This window comes from Carcharhinus amblyrhynchos, chromosome 5 (assembly GCF_965287045.1).
Source record: "Carcharhinus amblyrhynchos chromosome 5, sCarAmb.v2.hapA, whole genome shotgun sequence".
NCBI lineage: Eukaryota > Metazoa > Chordata > Chondrichthyes > Carcharhiniformes > Carcharhinidae > Carcharhinus > Carcharhinus amblyrhynchos.
Window position 1 is genome coordinate 97,280,969 of NC_137328.1, and position 15,055 is coordinate 97,296,023.

Here is a 15,055-nt window from a genome sequence, read left to right on the forward strand (position 1 = left end):
TGAGAAGATTTTAACAGTTGTAGATCTCCCACACTAGGATTTGGCTAGAATAGGTCTACCTTCCACAGAGTTTGTTCAGTGAGGTGAGAAGGTAGATGCTAGGGGATGTTTCTCCTGGCTATAAAGCATGGAACTAGAATATTAGAGCAGTCTCAGAATAGAGGGTCAGATTTTTAGGACTGAGATGAAGGGAAAATTCTTCACTGAAAGGATTGTAAACATTTTGAATTCTCTACCCCCGAGAGCTGTGATCGCTCAGGTATTAAGTGTATTTGTGACAAAGATTGTTAGATTTATGGGGAATAAGGGAATCGAAGAAAATGGGAATACTCCAGGAGGTGATGAGCAACAGTCTTATTGAATGAAGGAATGGGCTGGAAGGGCTGAATGGCCCACTCCTGCACCTATTTCTCATGTTATTATCTAAATCAGGAAAACTGAGATTCAGTTGCAATGAATGGATGAGTTCATTTTTGGAGGTATAACATGGAAATTTTGAGGACCTCCACTTTGATGTGGTGGGAATATATGCATGTTTTTATGATTCTGAGAGCAGCTTTGGCAGGAGTTATAATTCCTTGTCATGATCCCTCCAAAATCAGAGGTAGGAATATATGAAATAGGTCATTCGGCCCTTTGAGCTTGCTCTGTCGTTCAATAAGATAATGGCTGATCTGTTTGTGTTGAATTCTACTTCGTATTTAACCCCCCCCAGTGACCCCTTTTCTACCCTTCTGAGACAGAGTTTCAAAGTCACATGCCACTCTGAAAGAAAAGAATTCTCCTCATCTCTGTCCTATAAGAATGATCCCAAATTTTATAATAGTGCCCTCTAGTTCTGGACTCATCCACAAGAGCAAAAACACTCTTTTTGAGTCCAACTTGTCAATACTGTTCAGGATCTTATATACTTAAGTCTGGTCACCCCTCACTCTTAAATAAGCCCAGCCTGATCCAACCTTTCCTCACACGACAACCCCCTCTTTCCAGATATCAAGATAGTATACCCCCATTGAACCACTCCAAAGCATTTACATCCTTCCTTAATAAGGAGACCAAAGCTGCAGACGTATTTGTCATCCAGTCTCACCCAAAGCCCTGTATAACTGAAGCATAACATCTTTACCTTATGTTCAATCCCTCTCGTGATAAAGGACAACATTCCATTAGCCAGCTTAATTGCATGCTGTATCTGCAAACTAAATCTTTGTGACTCATGCACAAAAACACTTAAATCCTTCTGCACCTCAGAATTCCATAGTTGTTCTCCATTTAAGTAATAATCTTTTTTATTCTTCCTGCCAAAGTGAACAACTTCACACTTTCTCACATTACATTCCATCTGCCAGATTTTTGCCCACTTACTCAACCTATTTATATCCACCTACATACTCGGCATGTCTTCTTCACAACATTCTTTCATAACTACATTTGCGTCATCTGCAAATTTTACTACCCTGCCTTCGCTCCCCTAATCTGAGTCATTGGTGCAAATTGTAAAAGTCGAGGCCTTATGGAACTCTACTCATTGCATCCTGCCAATCAAAGAACAACGTTTGCATATTCAGTTTTCTGCCAGCCAGCCAATATTCAATCCAGCTAATATGTTACCCCTACACCATGAGGTTTTATTATTTGCAATAATCTATGATGTGGCACTTTATCAAATCCAAGTGCAGTACATCTCCAAGCTCCACTTTATCCACAGCACACGTTACTTCTTAAAAGAACTTCAGTAAATTGGTTAAATATGATTTCCCTTTCATAAAACCATGCTGACTCTTCCCAATCACCTTGAGCTTGTCTAAGTGCCCAGCTATAACCTCTTTAATAATTGATTGTAGCACCTTCCCCATTACAGATATCAAGCTTACTGGCCCACGGTTTCCTATTTTCTGCCTCTCTTCCTTCTTGAACTTTCCAGTCTGATGGAACATTTCCAGAATCTGACAAATTTTGGAAAATTAAGATAGAGTCCACTATCTCATTAGCTATCTTTTGAAAACCTAGATGAAGTCCATCAGGTCCTGAAGGCTTACAGTTTGCATCTCCATCAGTTTGCTCAGTACTGTTTCCCTAGTGAGTGTAATTACCCAAGTTCCTTCTCTCCCCCATCTTCTTACAGCTATTACTGGAATGTTTCTTGTATTTCCTATAGTGAAGACAAGCAATGTAGTTGTTCACTTCATCCATCATTTCCTTATTCCCTATTATTAACTCTCCATTCTCATTCACAAGAGGACCAACACTCACTTCCCTTTTTTCCTGTTTGAAGACCTGTTGAAACTCTTGCTATCTTTGTTTTATTCATTTGTGGTACATAGGCATTGTTCACTGGCCAGTGTTTATTGCCCCTCCCTAGCTGCCCTTGTGAAGGTGGCATCTGTTTTTATATTCCAGCTGGCTTCCTATTGTATTCTAATTTCGCTTTCCTGATTAACCTTTTAGTCATTCTCTGCTGTTTGATATATTCTGATTGATCATCTGACAGGCTGCTCATCTTTATGTAGTTAATTCTATGTTTTTGTCTTGCAATTGATGCTTTCCCTAGCTTCTTTAGTTAACCATGGATGGTGGCCCCTCCCCTTAGAATTTTTTTTACTGCAGGAATATAATTATTCTAAAATATTCCCTTAAGTATTTGCCACTGCTTCTCTATTGACCTGTTCCCCAGCCTAGTATCCCAGTTCACTTCAGCTAGCTGAGCTTTCTTCTTACTTAAGTTTGAAATACAAGTCTTAGACCCACTCTACTCCCTTTCAAACTGATGTAAAATTCAATCATTGTGATCACTGATAGCTAGGAGTGCCTATATTCTTGAGGTCATTAATTAATCTGTCACGTTACACAGGATGTGTCATTAATTAATCCTGTCATATTACACAATGTTCATATAACCTATTCTCTGGTTAATTCCAGAACATACTGCTCTAAGAAACTATCTCAAAAGCATTCTAAGAACTCCTAATCCAGGTTACTACTGCCAATCTGATTTTTCCAGTCTATATGTAGATTAAAGTCATCCATTATTATCGCTGTCCCTTTATCATAAGCACCCAATATTTCTTCTTGTATACTTTGCCCTACACCGTGTTTAGTGTTCGGGGATCTACTGACAATAATAACTTCTTCCCACTACTATTCTCAATCTCCACTCAAACCAATTCTGAACTCCAGAAAAAAGGTCATCTCTAATTATTGCACCAGTGCCATTTTTGATCAACCGTGTTACCCCTTCACCTTTACCCAGCTTCCTATTCTCCTTGAAATGTAAAAGCCAGACTAAAGACAGTCCATTAGTCCTCCTGGTAGAGGACTTTCATTGTGCATACATTTCTGATTAATCTGATACAGACTTGCAAAGATAAACATCAACTTAGGAAAACCACAATCTGCTGGCCGTAAGTTACACTGATGGAGTCAAGTATATTACTCTGGAGAGACAGCAGTGAATGAAATAGGTTTCCATACATACGCTAGGCATGAAGGCTCATCAACTTTTTGACTAACCTTGGTACGGTTAGACTTGGGAGAAGCCACACTTCTTGCTTTTAGTTTTAATGTGCAGCTTTGGATGTTGTCAGGAACATTTCTATTTTTAGTGGAATTGCAACCCTTATGTTATTTCAAATAAGAAACAAGAAGAAATCTTCTCCAGAATGAGGATAGGTTTCACTTGGTTCTTATGACCTCCTTATTCAAAAGCTCACCAATTCTTCTTCTTTATACAGGCACATAAAAATTGATCCCTTGCATAAAGTTAATGTCAATCACTGTAAATCATGACTTCCCAAAGATGATTGGTGTTGGAGGGGTTTGGGGACTAAAATAGAGGTATTAAACACTTGCCTATCTTTGGCTCAATCTGTATTTTCCCACCATTTTTTCACCATTGTGGATGTTTAATCTTGTAATCTGTGCATTATTTGGTACTTCAAGGCACATAGAATCATTTACCACACATCTTTGTGATTATACATTAGTTGCACCAAATGTTGACAAATCTAATTTAGTAAAATTATGACTAAAAATAAATTTGTTACTGGTTCAGTAGCCTGAGGAGAGACATTTTTTCTTGAGCAGATGTATTTGGCATTTATGACGTCCCCTTTCCCCACCATTCCAACTCCTGTAATTGCCCAGATTAGTTCTCAATAATAATTAATTATTAGCAATTACCCTGATTCCAACTCTTGTGCCATTGATGGGAGTAGTAATTGCAAAATGTATGGGCTGCAACAATCTCATTCTGAATGAATTAAGTTTTTATTTGACAACTTTGTGCATTCGTAAGTAATCATTTTGACATTTGTTAAAAATTGAAATATTGAATTATTTCCATGTTTAGAAAGGGATATAGAAGAACTAGGGGAAATACAAAGCAGATTTATAAGAACTGAGAGTGTTTATCAGGAAAGCTGGGGCATTTTGCTCTTTGAAATTAAAAAACGAGACCGTACCTAACTGAGGGTTTTTAAATTATGGGGATATGTAATAAAGTTGATGTAGAGAAGATGTTCAAGACTACAGGCAAAAGGCAATCACTGAAATATCCAATAACAAATTCAGGAGCAATGATGAGAATGTGGAACTTGCTATCACATGGAGTGAATGGTATCTCAAGCTTAAATGCATCTATGGGGAAACTGGATATGAAGTGAGGGAGAAAAAAATAGAAGAAAATGTTGATTAAAGTGCGATGCAGTAAGGAGGGAGTAGGATCATATGTGGGACATAATCACCAGCATAGACATTATGGACCAAATGGCCTGCATCGGAGGTACAAAATTCAATGTAATTCTGCTTTAGTTCTAGGAAATGGTTAAATAAATAAATCATTTAAGTTGCTTATGAACATGGTGCTGAAGTATTGAAGTATTGAAATGTGACACAAACAATGATTTAAATACATGGGATGCAACTGGATTTTGATTTCTGAGGACAAATTTATTGGCAGTAGTGCAAGAAGAATTGGAAGATAAGGTACCGCCTTGCTTCTGGAAGGTTACAACTAAACATTTCGTTATTAGGGTTCATATACTTTTCTTTTTCATCCAGGACCTTGTTCTGAGATATATACTGATGAATCTGGTTGGTCAGCGGGAAGCGCAGACAAGAAGAACCATGTGGAGGTATTGAATTTTTTCACTGTCTAATGAGATTTAACTACTGCAACCCATTTCTCGGAGCTGTCATTGGGATCTGTTGAGAAGAAAAAAATTTTATATGTTTACTGATAATTTTTATATAGTGTATATAGGTGACTTGAGAAACTTGATCATTTGATTTTTCTTAAGTGAGAGTTTGTGCCATGAAAAATATATAAATTATATTTTTGATATTACATGGAAACATACATAGACATTGAATGCAGGAGTAGGTCATTTGGCCCTTTGAGACTGCACCGTCTTTCATTATGATCATGGCTGAACTATATTGAACTCCTTCTTGAAATCTTACAAACGTTTTAGCCCCAACTTCTTCTTGCGGTAGTGAATACCACAGATTCACTACTCTCTGGGTGAAGAAATTCCTCCTCACTTCAGCCCTAAAATATTTTCCCTTTATTCTCAAACATTGACCACACACACACACACACACACACACACACACTCTCTCTCTCTCTCTTTTTGAATCTACCCTGTCTAATTCCGTTAGAACTTTATAAGTTTATGAGGTCCCCTCTTACTCTTCTAAATTCCAAAGAATATAATCCTAACTGACTTAGTCTCTCCTCATATGATAGTCCTGCCATCCCAGGAATCAGCCAGGTAAACCTTGGCTGCACTCCCTCTATAGCAAGAACATTCTGGCGAAAAACTGCAGCAGGCGACGGTGCAGAGGGACCTCGGGGTCCTTGTGCATGAGTCGCAAAAACCCAGCTTGCAGGTGCAGCAGGTGGTCAGGAAGGCGAATGGGATGCTGGCCTTCATAGCGAGGGGGATTGAATATAAAAGTAGGGAGGTCTTGCTGCAGCTGTATAGGGCATTGGTGAGGCCGCAGCTGGAGTACTGTGTGCAGTTTTGGGCGCCGTACTTACGCAAGGATATTTTGGCCCTGGAGGGAGTGCAAAGGAGGTTTACTAGGCTGATACCGGAGTTGAGGGGATTGAGCTATGAGGAGAGGCTGAATAAACTAGGCTTGTACTCGTTAGAGTTTAGAAGAATGAGGGGAGATCTCATTGAGACGTATAAGATGATGAATGGGATGGATAGGATAGAGGTGGAGAGACTCTTCCCGCTCAAAAAAGACAGTAGGACTAGGGGGCACAGCCTCAAGATAAAGGGGAGGCGGTTTAGAACGGAGTTGAGGAGGAACTTCTTCACTCAAAGGGTGGTGAATCTCTGGAATTCTCTGCCCGTTGAAGTGGTGGAGGCTGCCTCGCTAAATATTTTTAAGAAGCAGGTTGATGGGTTCTTGATAAGAGAGGGGATTAAGGGTTATGGGGAGAGGGCGGGAAAGTGGAACTGAGCCACGACAGATCAGCCATGATCTTATTGAATGGCGGGGCAGGCTCGAAGGGCTAGATGGCCTACTCCTGCTCCTATTTCTTATGTTCTTATGTTCTTATAAGGACACCAAAACTGCACACAATTGTTCGTAAGCATATAAGAACTAGGAGCTGGAGTAGGCCATTTGGCCTCCTGAGCTTGCTTCGCCATTCAGTAAGTTCATGGCTGATATTTTTGTGGAGTTGGCTCCACTTAACCACTCCGCTCCCCATATCCCATAATTCCTTCACTGTTCAAAATATCTATCAATATTTGCCTTAAAAATATTCAACAAGTTGGCCTCAACTGCTTCACTGGGCAAGGAATTCTACAGATTCATAACCGTTTGAGTGAAGAAATTTGTCCTCAACTCAATCCCAAATCTGCTCCCCCTTATTTTGAGGCAATGCCCCCTATGTTCTGTTTCACCTGCCAGTGGAAACAACTTCCCTGCTTCTATCTTATCTATTCCCTTTATAATTTTATATCTTTCTATAAGATTCCCCCCTCATTCTTCTAAATTCCAATGAGTACAGTCCCAGTTTATTCAGTCTCTCCTCGTAAGCCAAACCTCTCAACTCCAGAATCAAAGTGAATCTCCTGTTCTCAAGTAAGGAGACCAAAACTGTACACAGTATTCCAAGTGTAGCCTCACCAGCATCTTACACAGCTGCAACATAACCTCCCTGTTTTTAAACTCCATCCTTTAGCAATGAAGGACAAAATTCCATTTGCCTTTTTAATTACCTGCTGCACCTGGAAACCAACTTTTTGGGATTCATGCACAAGGACAGCTGTGCTGTCCCTCTGCACAGCAGCATGCTGCAATCTTTTTCCATTAAAAAATAGTCCATTTTGCCGTTATTCCTTCCAAAATGAATGACCTCATATTTACCGACGTTGTACTCCATTTGGCAAACCCTCGCCCACTCACTTAAACTATCTATATCCCTTTGCAGATTTTCAGTGTCCTCTGCACACTTTGCTCTTAGTGTTATCTTCAAACTTTGACACACTACACTTGGTCCCCAATTCCAAATCTTCTATGTAAATTGTAAACAATTGTGGTCCCAACATTGATCCCTGAGACACACCACTAGTCACTGATTGCCAACCAGAAAAACACCCATTTATTCCCATTCTTTCCTTCTGTTAGTTAACCAATCCTATATCCATGCTAATACATTAGCTGTAACACTGTGCGCCTTTATCTTATGTAGAAGCCTTTGATGTGATTCCTTGTCGAATACCTTCTGGAAAACCAGATCAACTACATCCACTGGCCCCCCATTGTCCACCTTGCTCATGATGCCCTCATGGAGGCCAACAAGACCCAATGCCCCATACAGTTGCAGCAAAACATCTCTATTTCTGTATTCAAATTCTCTTGCTATGAAGACTAACAAACCATTTGCCTTCTTTACTGCCTGCTGTACCTGTGTGCTTACTGTCAGTGACACAAAGGTCTCGCTGAGTACCAACCTCTCTCAATTTACATCCATTCAAACTATAATCTGCTTTCCTATTGTTGCTACTGAAGAGGCTGTGGCGCAGTCACTAGACTAGGGAATACTCTGGGGACCCAGGTTTGAATCCCACCATGGCAGATGGTGAAATTTGAATTCAATAAAACTCTGTAATTAAAAGTCTATTGATGACTATGAAACCATTGTTGATTGTCATAAAAACCCATCTGGTTCACTAATGTCCTTTAGGGAAGGAAGTCTGCTGTCCTTACCTGGTCTGGCTTACGCGTGACTTCAGATCCACAACAATGTGTTTGACTCTTAACTGCTGTCTGAATTGGCCTAGGGAGCGTCTCAGTTCAAGGGCAATTTGGGATGGGCAACAAATACTGGCCTAGCCAGCGACACCCACATCCCATGAATGAATAGAAAAAAAAGTGTATATTGTTGCACGATGGACCAAATGGTCCCTTTCTGTGCAATAACCGTTCTGTGATATTGAAGATGATTGGTTAGTAGGTGTTTACCCTATGATGCGAAACATTTTGATGAGATTAGTATTTCAAAGAAGCCCAAATATTTGAAACAGCTAATAGATTCATATCTGAACCAGAATCTAATTCCCTCTCCATATTCTCCTCCCACTGCGCTTGTTTACAATAAGTGAACAAGCAACATTATTGCATACAGTGATCTTCTAATGCAGAAGGATTAGATGCAAAAATAGCTGAAGCATGATTTTATAATACGCCTGAAAGTAGATTACAAAGCTGTAATCTGTCCTGTGTTTGTGAAGTATCTTTATAAAGTCGAAGTGTGTTGCTAGTTTCCCTCTCAACTACTTTAGAATTATTCATGCATTGTTTTAACATTAGATGAAAAAGTTTTTTTGGTTACTTATTGTAATTAGACTGATTAAACTATTGCTTAGCCCTTTAATAGAACACACTGAAGGCAGCATCAATTCCACACCGTACTGTTCCATGAATTGGCAAAACTGTGAGCTCTTTACAATGGCTTCTTTGAGACCTTATCAGTTACACCCATAATTGATTTCTGTGCCTCATTTAGCTACTTGCAATTAATCATTAGAATTAGCTTTTAAAAGGGTTTCATATTAAAACTGGGCTCAGAGGACGGTGGCTATGGATACTAAGAAAGTGTATTTTATTGTACTTTGAATGCACAGCATTGTGTAATGCATTGCTGTGAAAGCTTTGACTGAAAGCAGTGAAGCATTTGTGTATCTGACCAAACTTTGATATTCAAAAATGTATAAATTAATGAAGTAAGCCATCAGTTCAATTTGACTTGTGCCTGGAGATCAGTTCTGATAAGGCATAATGGGTACAAGATTTGAAGGACTAACATTCAAGATAGATATAATGCCAGCATTTCTTTAAGCACTCAATTGTATAGCTGTGGACTTAATTTTCTCTGATAGTATAGAGTTTTAGTTGTAATTTATGGGGCAAAAGGAAAGAATAAAATAAAGAAAGAACAGATCTGTTGTGAAACTTGAAGTGTACATGTTGACCACTGTTTTGTAAGGCTCCTGGTTCTTAATCTGATGCTTGAAATACCTTTATAAAATAATTTCCCTTTTCTGCACGTACATTTTGCATGAAATCAAGTCAACATTCTTGTCCCTCAATTTCAGGATCATTTAAGATTCATGTTTTTTTTTATTCATAATTTTTAATGATTAATAATTCTTAGTGGTTAGCAGTACTGTTTCACAGCACCAGGGACCCAGCTTCAATTCCCATTTTGGGTCACTGCCTATGAAGAGTCTGCATGTTCTCCCTGTGTTTGCATGGGTTTCCTCCGGGTGCTCTAGTTTCCTCCCACAGTCCAAAGATGTGCAGGTTAGGTGAATTAGCCGTGCTAAATTCTCCTTTAGTGTACCCGAGCAGGCACCGGAGTGCGGCAACTAAGAGATTTTCATAGTAATTTCATTGCAGTGTGAATGTAAGCCTACTTGTAACTAATAAATAAACTTTACTTTTGGTTACTCAACAAGATCCAAGTTTTACTCTTTGACTAAGGCATTAGAAAAAACTGTTCTTCTGGTTGCTGCTACTCTTTAGTAAGAAGGTTTGTAGTTTTTTAAAAAAAACAGTGCTTTGAGGGTATTAATTTGGATTTAAATTAAGTTCAAATTATCCCTACATTTAGTCACAGAGTCATATAGATATACAGCATGGAAACGGGCCCTTTGGCCCAACTCATCCATGCCAACCAGGTTTCCTAAACAGAACTAGTCCCATTTGCCTGCATTTGGCTCATATATCTCTAAATCTTTCCTCTCCATGTACCTGTCCAAATGTATTTTAAATGTTGTCATTGTATCTGCCTCTACCACCTTCTCTGGCAGCTCATTCCATATATCAACCACGCTCTATGTAAAAAAGTTGCCCCTCAGGTCTTTCCTCTCACACCATAAACCTATGCCATCTAGTTTTGGATGCCTCTACCCTAGGGAAAAGACCTTTGCTATTCATCTTATCTGTGACCCTCATGATTTTACAAACCTCTATCCATCATCCTCCTGTGCTCCAAGGGAAAAAGTCCCTGTCAATCCAGTCTCTCCTTATAATTCAAATCTTAGTCTCATAACGTCCTTGTAAATCCTTTTTGCACCCTTTCCAGTTTAATAATATCCCTCCTATAGCAGGGTGTACTCCAAATGTGACCATTCCAATTTCTTGCACAGCTGTAACATCTCCTGTACTCAATGCTTTGACTGATGAAAGCAAATGTGCCAAATGCCATTTCACCACCCTGTCTACTTGTGATGTCACTTTGAAGGAACAATGTACTTGCACCCCTAGGTCCCTCTGTTCAACAACACCCAGGGCCCTACCATTAACTGTGAATGTCCTGACCTGGTTTGTCTTATTGAAATGCAACACCTTGCATTTATCTGAATTAAACTCCATCTGCTGTTCCTCGATTCACTGGCCCAGTTGATTAAGATACTATTGAAGTCTTAGATAACCTTCTTCGCTGCCCACTACACCACCAATTTTCATGTCATCTGCAAACTTACTAACCATGCCTCCTATATTCTCATCCAAATTATTTATATAAATGGCAAACAACTGTGGACCCAGCACTGATCCCTGTGGCACACTTGCTGGTCACAGGTGTCCGGTCTGAAAAACAACCCTCCATCACCGCCCTTGGTCTCCTACCGAGAACCCAATTTTGTATCCAATTGGGTAATTCTCCCTGGATCCCATGTGATTTAACCTTCCTGACCAGTCTATCACGTGGTACCTGATAAAAGGCCTTGCTAAAGTCCATGTAGACACTGTCTACTGCATTGCCCTTATCTATTTTCTTGGTCACCCCTTCAAAAAACTCCTATCAAATTTACCATGCACAAAGCTGTGCTGACTATCCCTAATGAGTCCTTGCCTTTCTAACTGCATGTAGATCCTGATTCTCCTATGCATGCAGGGCACACTCTTCCCCCACCTTCCATCGGGAAAAAGATACACAAGGTCATGTACCAATTGACACAAGAACAGCTTCTTTCCCGCTGCTGTCAGACTTTTGAATGGACTTACCTTGCATTAAGTTGATCTTTCTCTACACCCTAGCTATGACTGTAACATTACATTCTGCACTCTCTCATTTCCTTCTCTATGTATGGTAAACTTTGACTTTATAGCACAAGAAGCAGTACATTTCACTGTATACTAATACATGTGACAATAATAGATCAAATCAAATTTCTCAGAATCCCCTCCAACAACTTACCCACCACTGACGTTGGGCTCACCCATGTGTAGTGGTGTAGGCTTTTCCTTGCTGCGTTCCTTCAGTAACAGCACAACGTTTCTCTCCAGACTCCTGGCATCTCACCCATGGCGGTTGATGATACAAATATCTCCACTAGGGGTCCCACATATTCTTCCCTAGCTTCCCACAATGTCCTGGGATGCACTTGATCAGGTCCCGGAGATTTATCTACCTTCAAGTGTTTTAAGATCTCCAGCACCACCTGTTCTGTAATTTGGACTCTTTTGAAGACATCACTATTTACTTTCACAAGTTCACTAACTTCTTTCTCCATGGTAAATACTGACGAGAAATATTCATTTGTGGATCCGAACATAGATGACTTCATTGATCTTTAAGTGGCCCTATTCTCTCTCTAGTTACTGTTTTGTTCTTAAAATACTTATAGAATCTCTTTGGATTCTCCTTTACTTTATCTGCCAAAGGTATCTAATGTCCCCTTTTTGCCCTTCTGATTTCCCTTTTAAGTGTACATTTACACCCCCTGTATTCCTCAAGGGATTCTCTTGACCCAGCTGCTTACCCCTGATGTAGTCTTCCTTTTTATTGATCAGAGCTTCTATCTCCATTCATCCATTGTTCCCTACTCCTGCTATGCTTGCCCTTCACACTAACAGTAACATGCTGACCCTGAACTCTCATTATTTCACTTTTGAAAGCCTTCCATTTTCCAGATTTTTACGTGCAAACAGTCTCCCCCAATCAATGTTTGAAAGTTCCTCTCTAGTGGTATCAAAATTGGCCTTGCCCCAATTTGAACTCATGGACCAGATATATCCTTTTCCATAACTACTTTAAAACTAACAGAATTATGGTCACTGGTCCCAAAGTGTTCCCCCAATAACACTTCAGTCACTTGCTCTGTTTTTTTCCCCGAGGAGGAAGCCCCTTCTCTAATAGGGCCATTTACATATTGATTGAGAAATTTTTCCTGAGCACTATTAACAAATTCCTCCCCATCCGAGTGCATAACACTATGGTAGTCCCAGTCTATGTCTGGAAAATTAAAATCTCCCACAATAGCAACCCTATTATTCTTGCAGCTATCTGAGATCTCCTGACATATTTGCTCTTTACACAGGCTATAGGCAGATGGGAGAGGGGGTAGGGGGGCAGGGGCTTTAGTACAATCCCATCGCAGTGATCACTCCCTTCTTATTTTTCAATTCCACCCATACAGTCTCACTGGATGATTCCTCAGGAATATCCTAAGTACTGCCAATCCCTAATTAAAAATGCAACTCCCCCTCCTCTCTTGCCTCCTCTTCTATCCTTCCTATAGCATCTCCCAGAACATTGAGTTGCCAGTCCTGTCTCTCCCTCCGCCATGTTTCAGTAATCGCTATGATATCCCAGACCCATGTACCCCCCCATGCCCCGGGTTCAGGCTTCTTACATTGAAATAAATACAGTTTAATTCACCAGCCTTCCCTTATTCCTTGCCATGCTCGTGCCTGCTTTCTCTATTTGACTTGTGCTCTTTAAATTCTGTATTAGCCTCAATATCCCCTTTTGTCTCACTACACTTTAGGGTCTCACCTCCCCACCAGAGTGGCTTAAACCTTCCTGGGTAGCTTTAGCAAATCTCCCCACCAGTATATTGGTCCCCATCCAGTTGTAGAGTCATAGAGATTTACAGCATGGAAACAGGTGCTTCGGCCCAACTTATCCATGCCATCCTTTTCTTTTACTCCCAAGCTAGTCCCAGTTGCCTGTCTTTGGCCCACCCAGTTCAGGTGCAACCCATCCCTCTTGTACACTTCTACAGGAAACAGGTTGATTACAATTTTTATAACTTTTTAAAGAGTAGCACGGTATGAAATATTAATTTTGTCTTGCATGAAGTCTTAATATTATGCTTAAGGTTGAACTCCCACTTATTTATAGTTTAGCATGTTGTACATTTCAGTTCAATGTAAGCCTTGTTGTGCCACAAGTAGATGTGGCACATCTTCATGCTACAAGATTTACTTCCTTAACTCATTCCACCCGACAGAAAATTACCTTTTGATTTCAGGCACCAGCTTTGCATCTTTGTTCAAAAGACTAATTACTTTCTTTCCTATTTATTTAGCCTGTTAGCACTGTGGGAGATCAAGCAGCTTTATTGCTGGAAGAAGAGACCCCAACCTTATTGGATACAGGTACAAAAAAAAGATCAATTTGTCAATTATTGATGCGCCTTATATACTTCAACATATGTGAGCACTAAGTGCTCATCTTTAACACTGATTCATTCCTGTCAAATTCTTTCCAAATCTCTGGGAGGATTATCCTGAGTAATTTCATTTAATAATTGGTATTGATTCAGAATAAATCTTGTTCAATGAGGGGCTCTGGGCCATCAGCAGCACGATTCTATTTTACAACAACAGCTAGATTGTATTTCACAACAATCGGTAAGCTTATAGTTTGGCACATCCCTCACTTTACCATCAAGCCAACAATCCTAATTCAATGAGTAGTGTAGGAGCATGCCAAGAGCAGCATCAGGCTCCTCTAAAAGTGAGGTGCCAATTGGGTGAAGCTATGACACGGGATGAGATGCACATTAAACAGTGGAAGCAACTTACTACAGGCAGCGCTAAGCAATCCTGTAACTGGTGGATCATATCAAATCTCTGTTGTCCTGCCATATCCAGTCATGGATGGTGGTGGTTAACTAATTAACTAACTGGGGGATGACACTCCATGAACATTGCTGTCGTCAATTATCATGGAGCCCATCATGTGAATTGAAAAGACAAGGTTGAAATAATTTTGCAATTAATCTTCAACCAGAAATGCTGAGCAGATGATCCACCTCCTTTCCCGTAAGGTCTACATCATCACAGAAACCAGGCTCCAGTGCATTTTATTCACTTTATGTGAAAGCAGGAAATGGAAGAGCACATTCGATACGGTAAAGCCTGTGGGCCTTGACAAAATTTTGGCTGTGATGCTGAGCATCTATTCTAAAGAAATAACCGTACGCTTAGCCAGGCTATTCCAGTACAATGGTGATTAGCACTGCTGCCTCACAGCATCAGGGACCCGGGTTCGATTCCCAGCTTGTCTGTGTGGATTTTGCACATTCTTCCTGTGTCTGCGAGGTGCTCCGGTTTCCTCTCTCCGTCCACAGATGTGCAGGTTAGATGGATTCGCCATGCTAAATTGCCCCTTAGTGTCAGGGGAACTAGCTAGGGTAAATGCATGAGGTTATGGAGTTAGGGCCTAGGTGGGATTGTGGTCAGTGCTGACTTGATGGGCCGAATGGCTTCCTTCTGCATTGTAGCATTCTGTGATCCT

At 40.2% G+C, this 15,055-nt stretch overlaps 1 protein-coding gene across 4 annotated transcripts in view; it reads left to right on the plus strand.

The window, feature by feature from the left end:
• The window catches only part of arhgef28a (Rho guanine nucleotide exchange factor (GEF) 28a), a 393,722-nt gene that overhangs the window by 120,499 nt on the left and 258,168 nt on the right, over nt 1-15,055 (plus strand). For all 4 annotated transcript variants that reach the window (XM_080189269.1, XM_080189270.1, XM_080189271.1 and 1 more), the window contains exons 8-9: nt 5,059-5,132; nt 13,842-13,911. In XM_080189269.1, the coding sequence (XP_080045395.1) occupies nt 5,059-5,132; nt 13,842-13,911 (144 nt within the window). The remainder of the gene's footprint in view (nt 1-5,058; nt 5,133-13,841; nt 13,912-15,055) is intronic.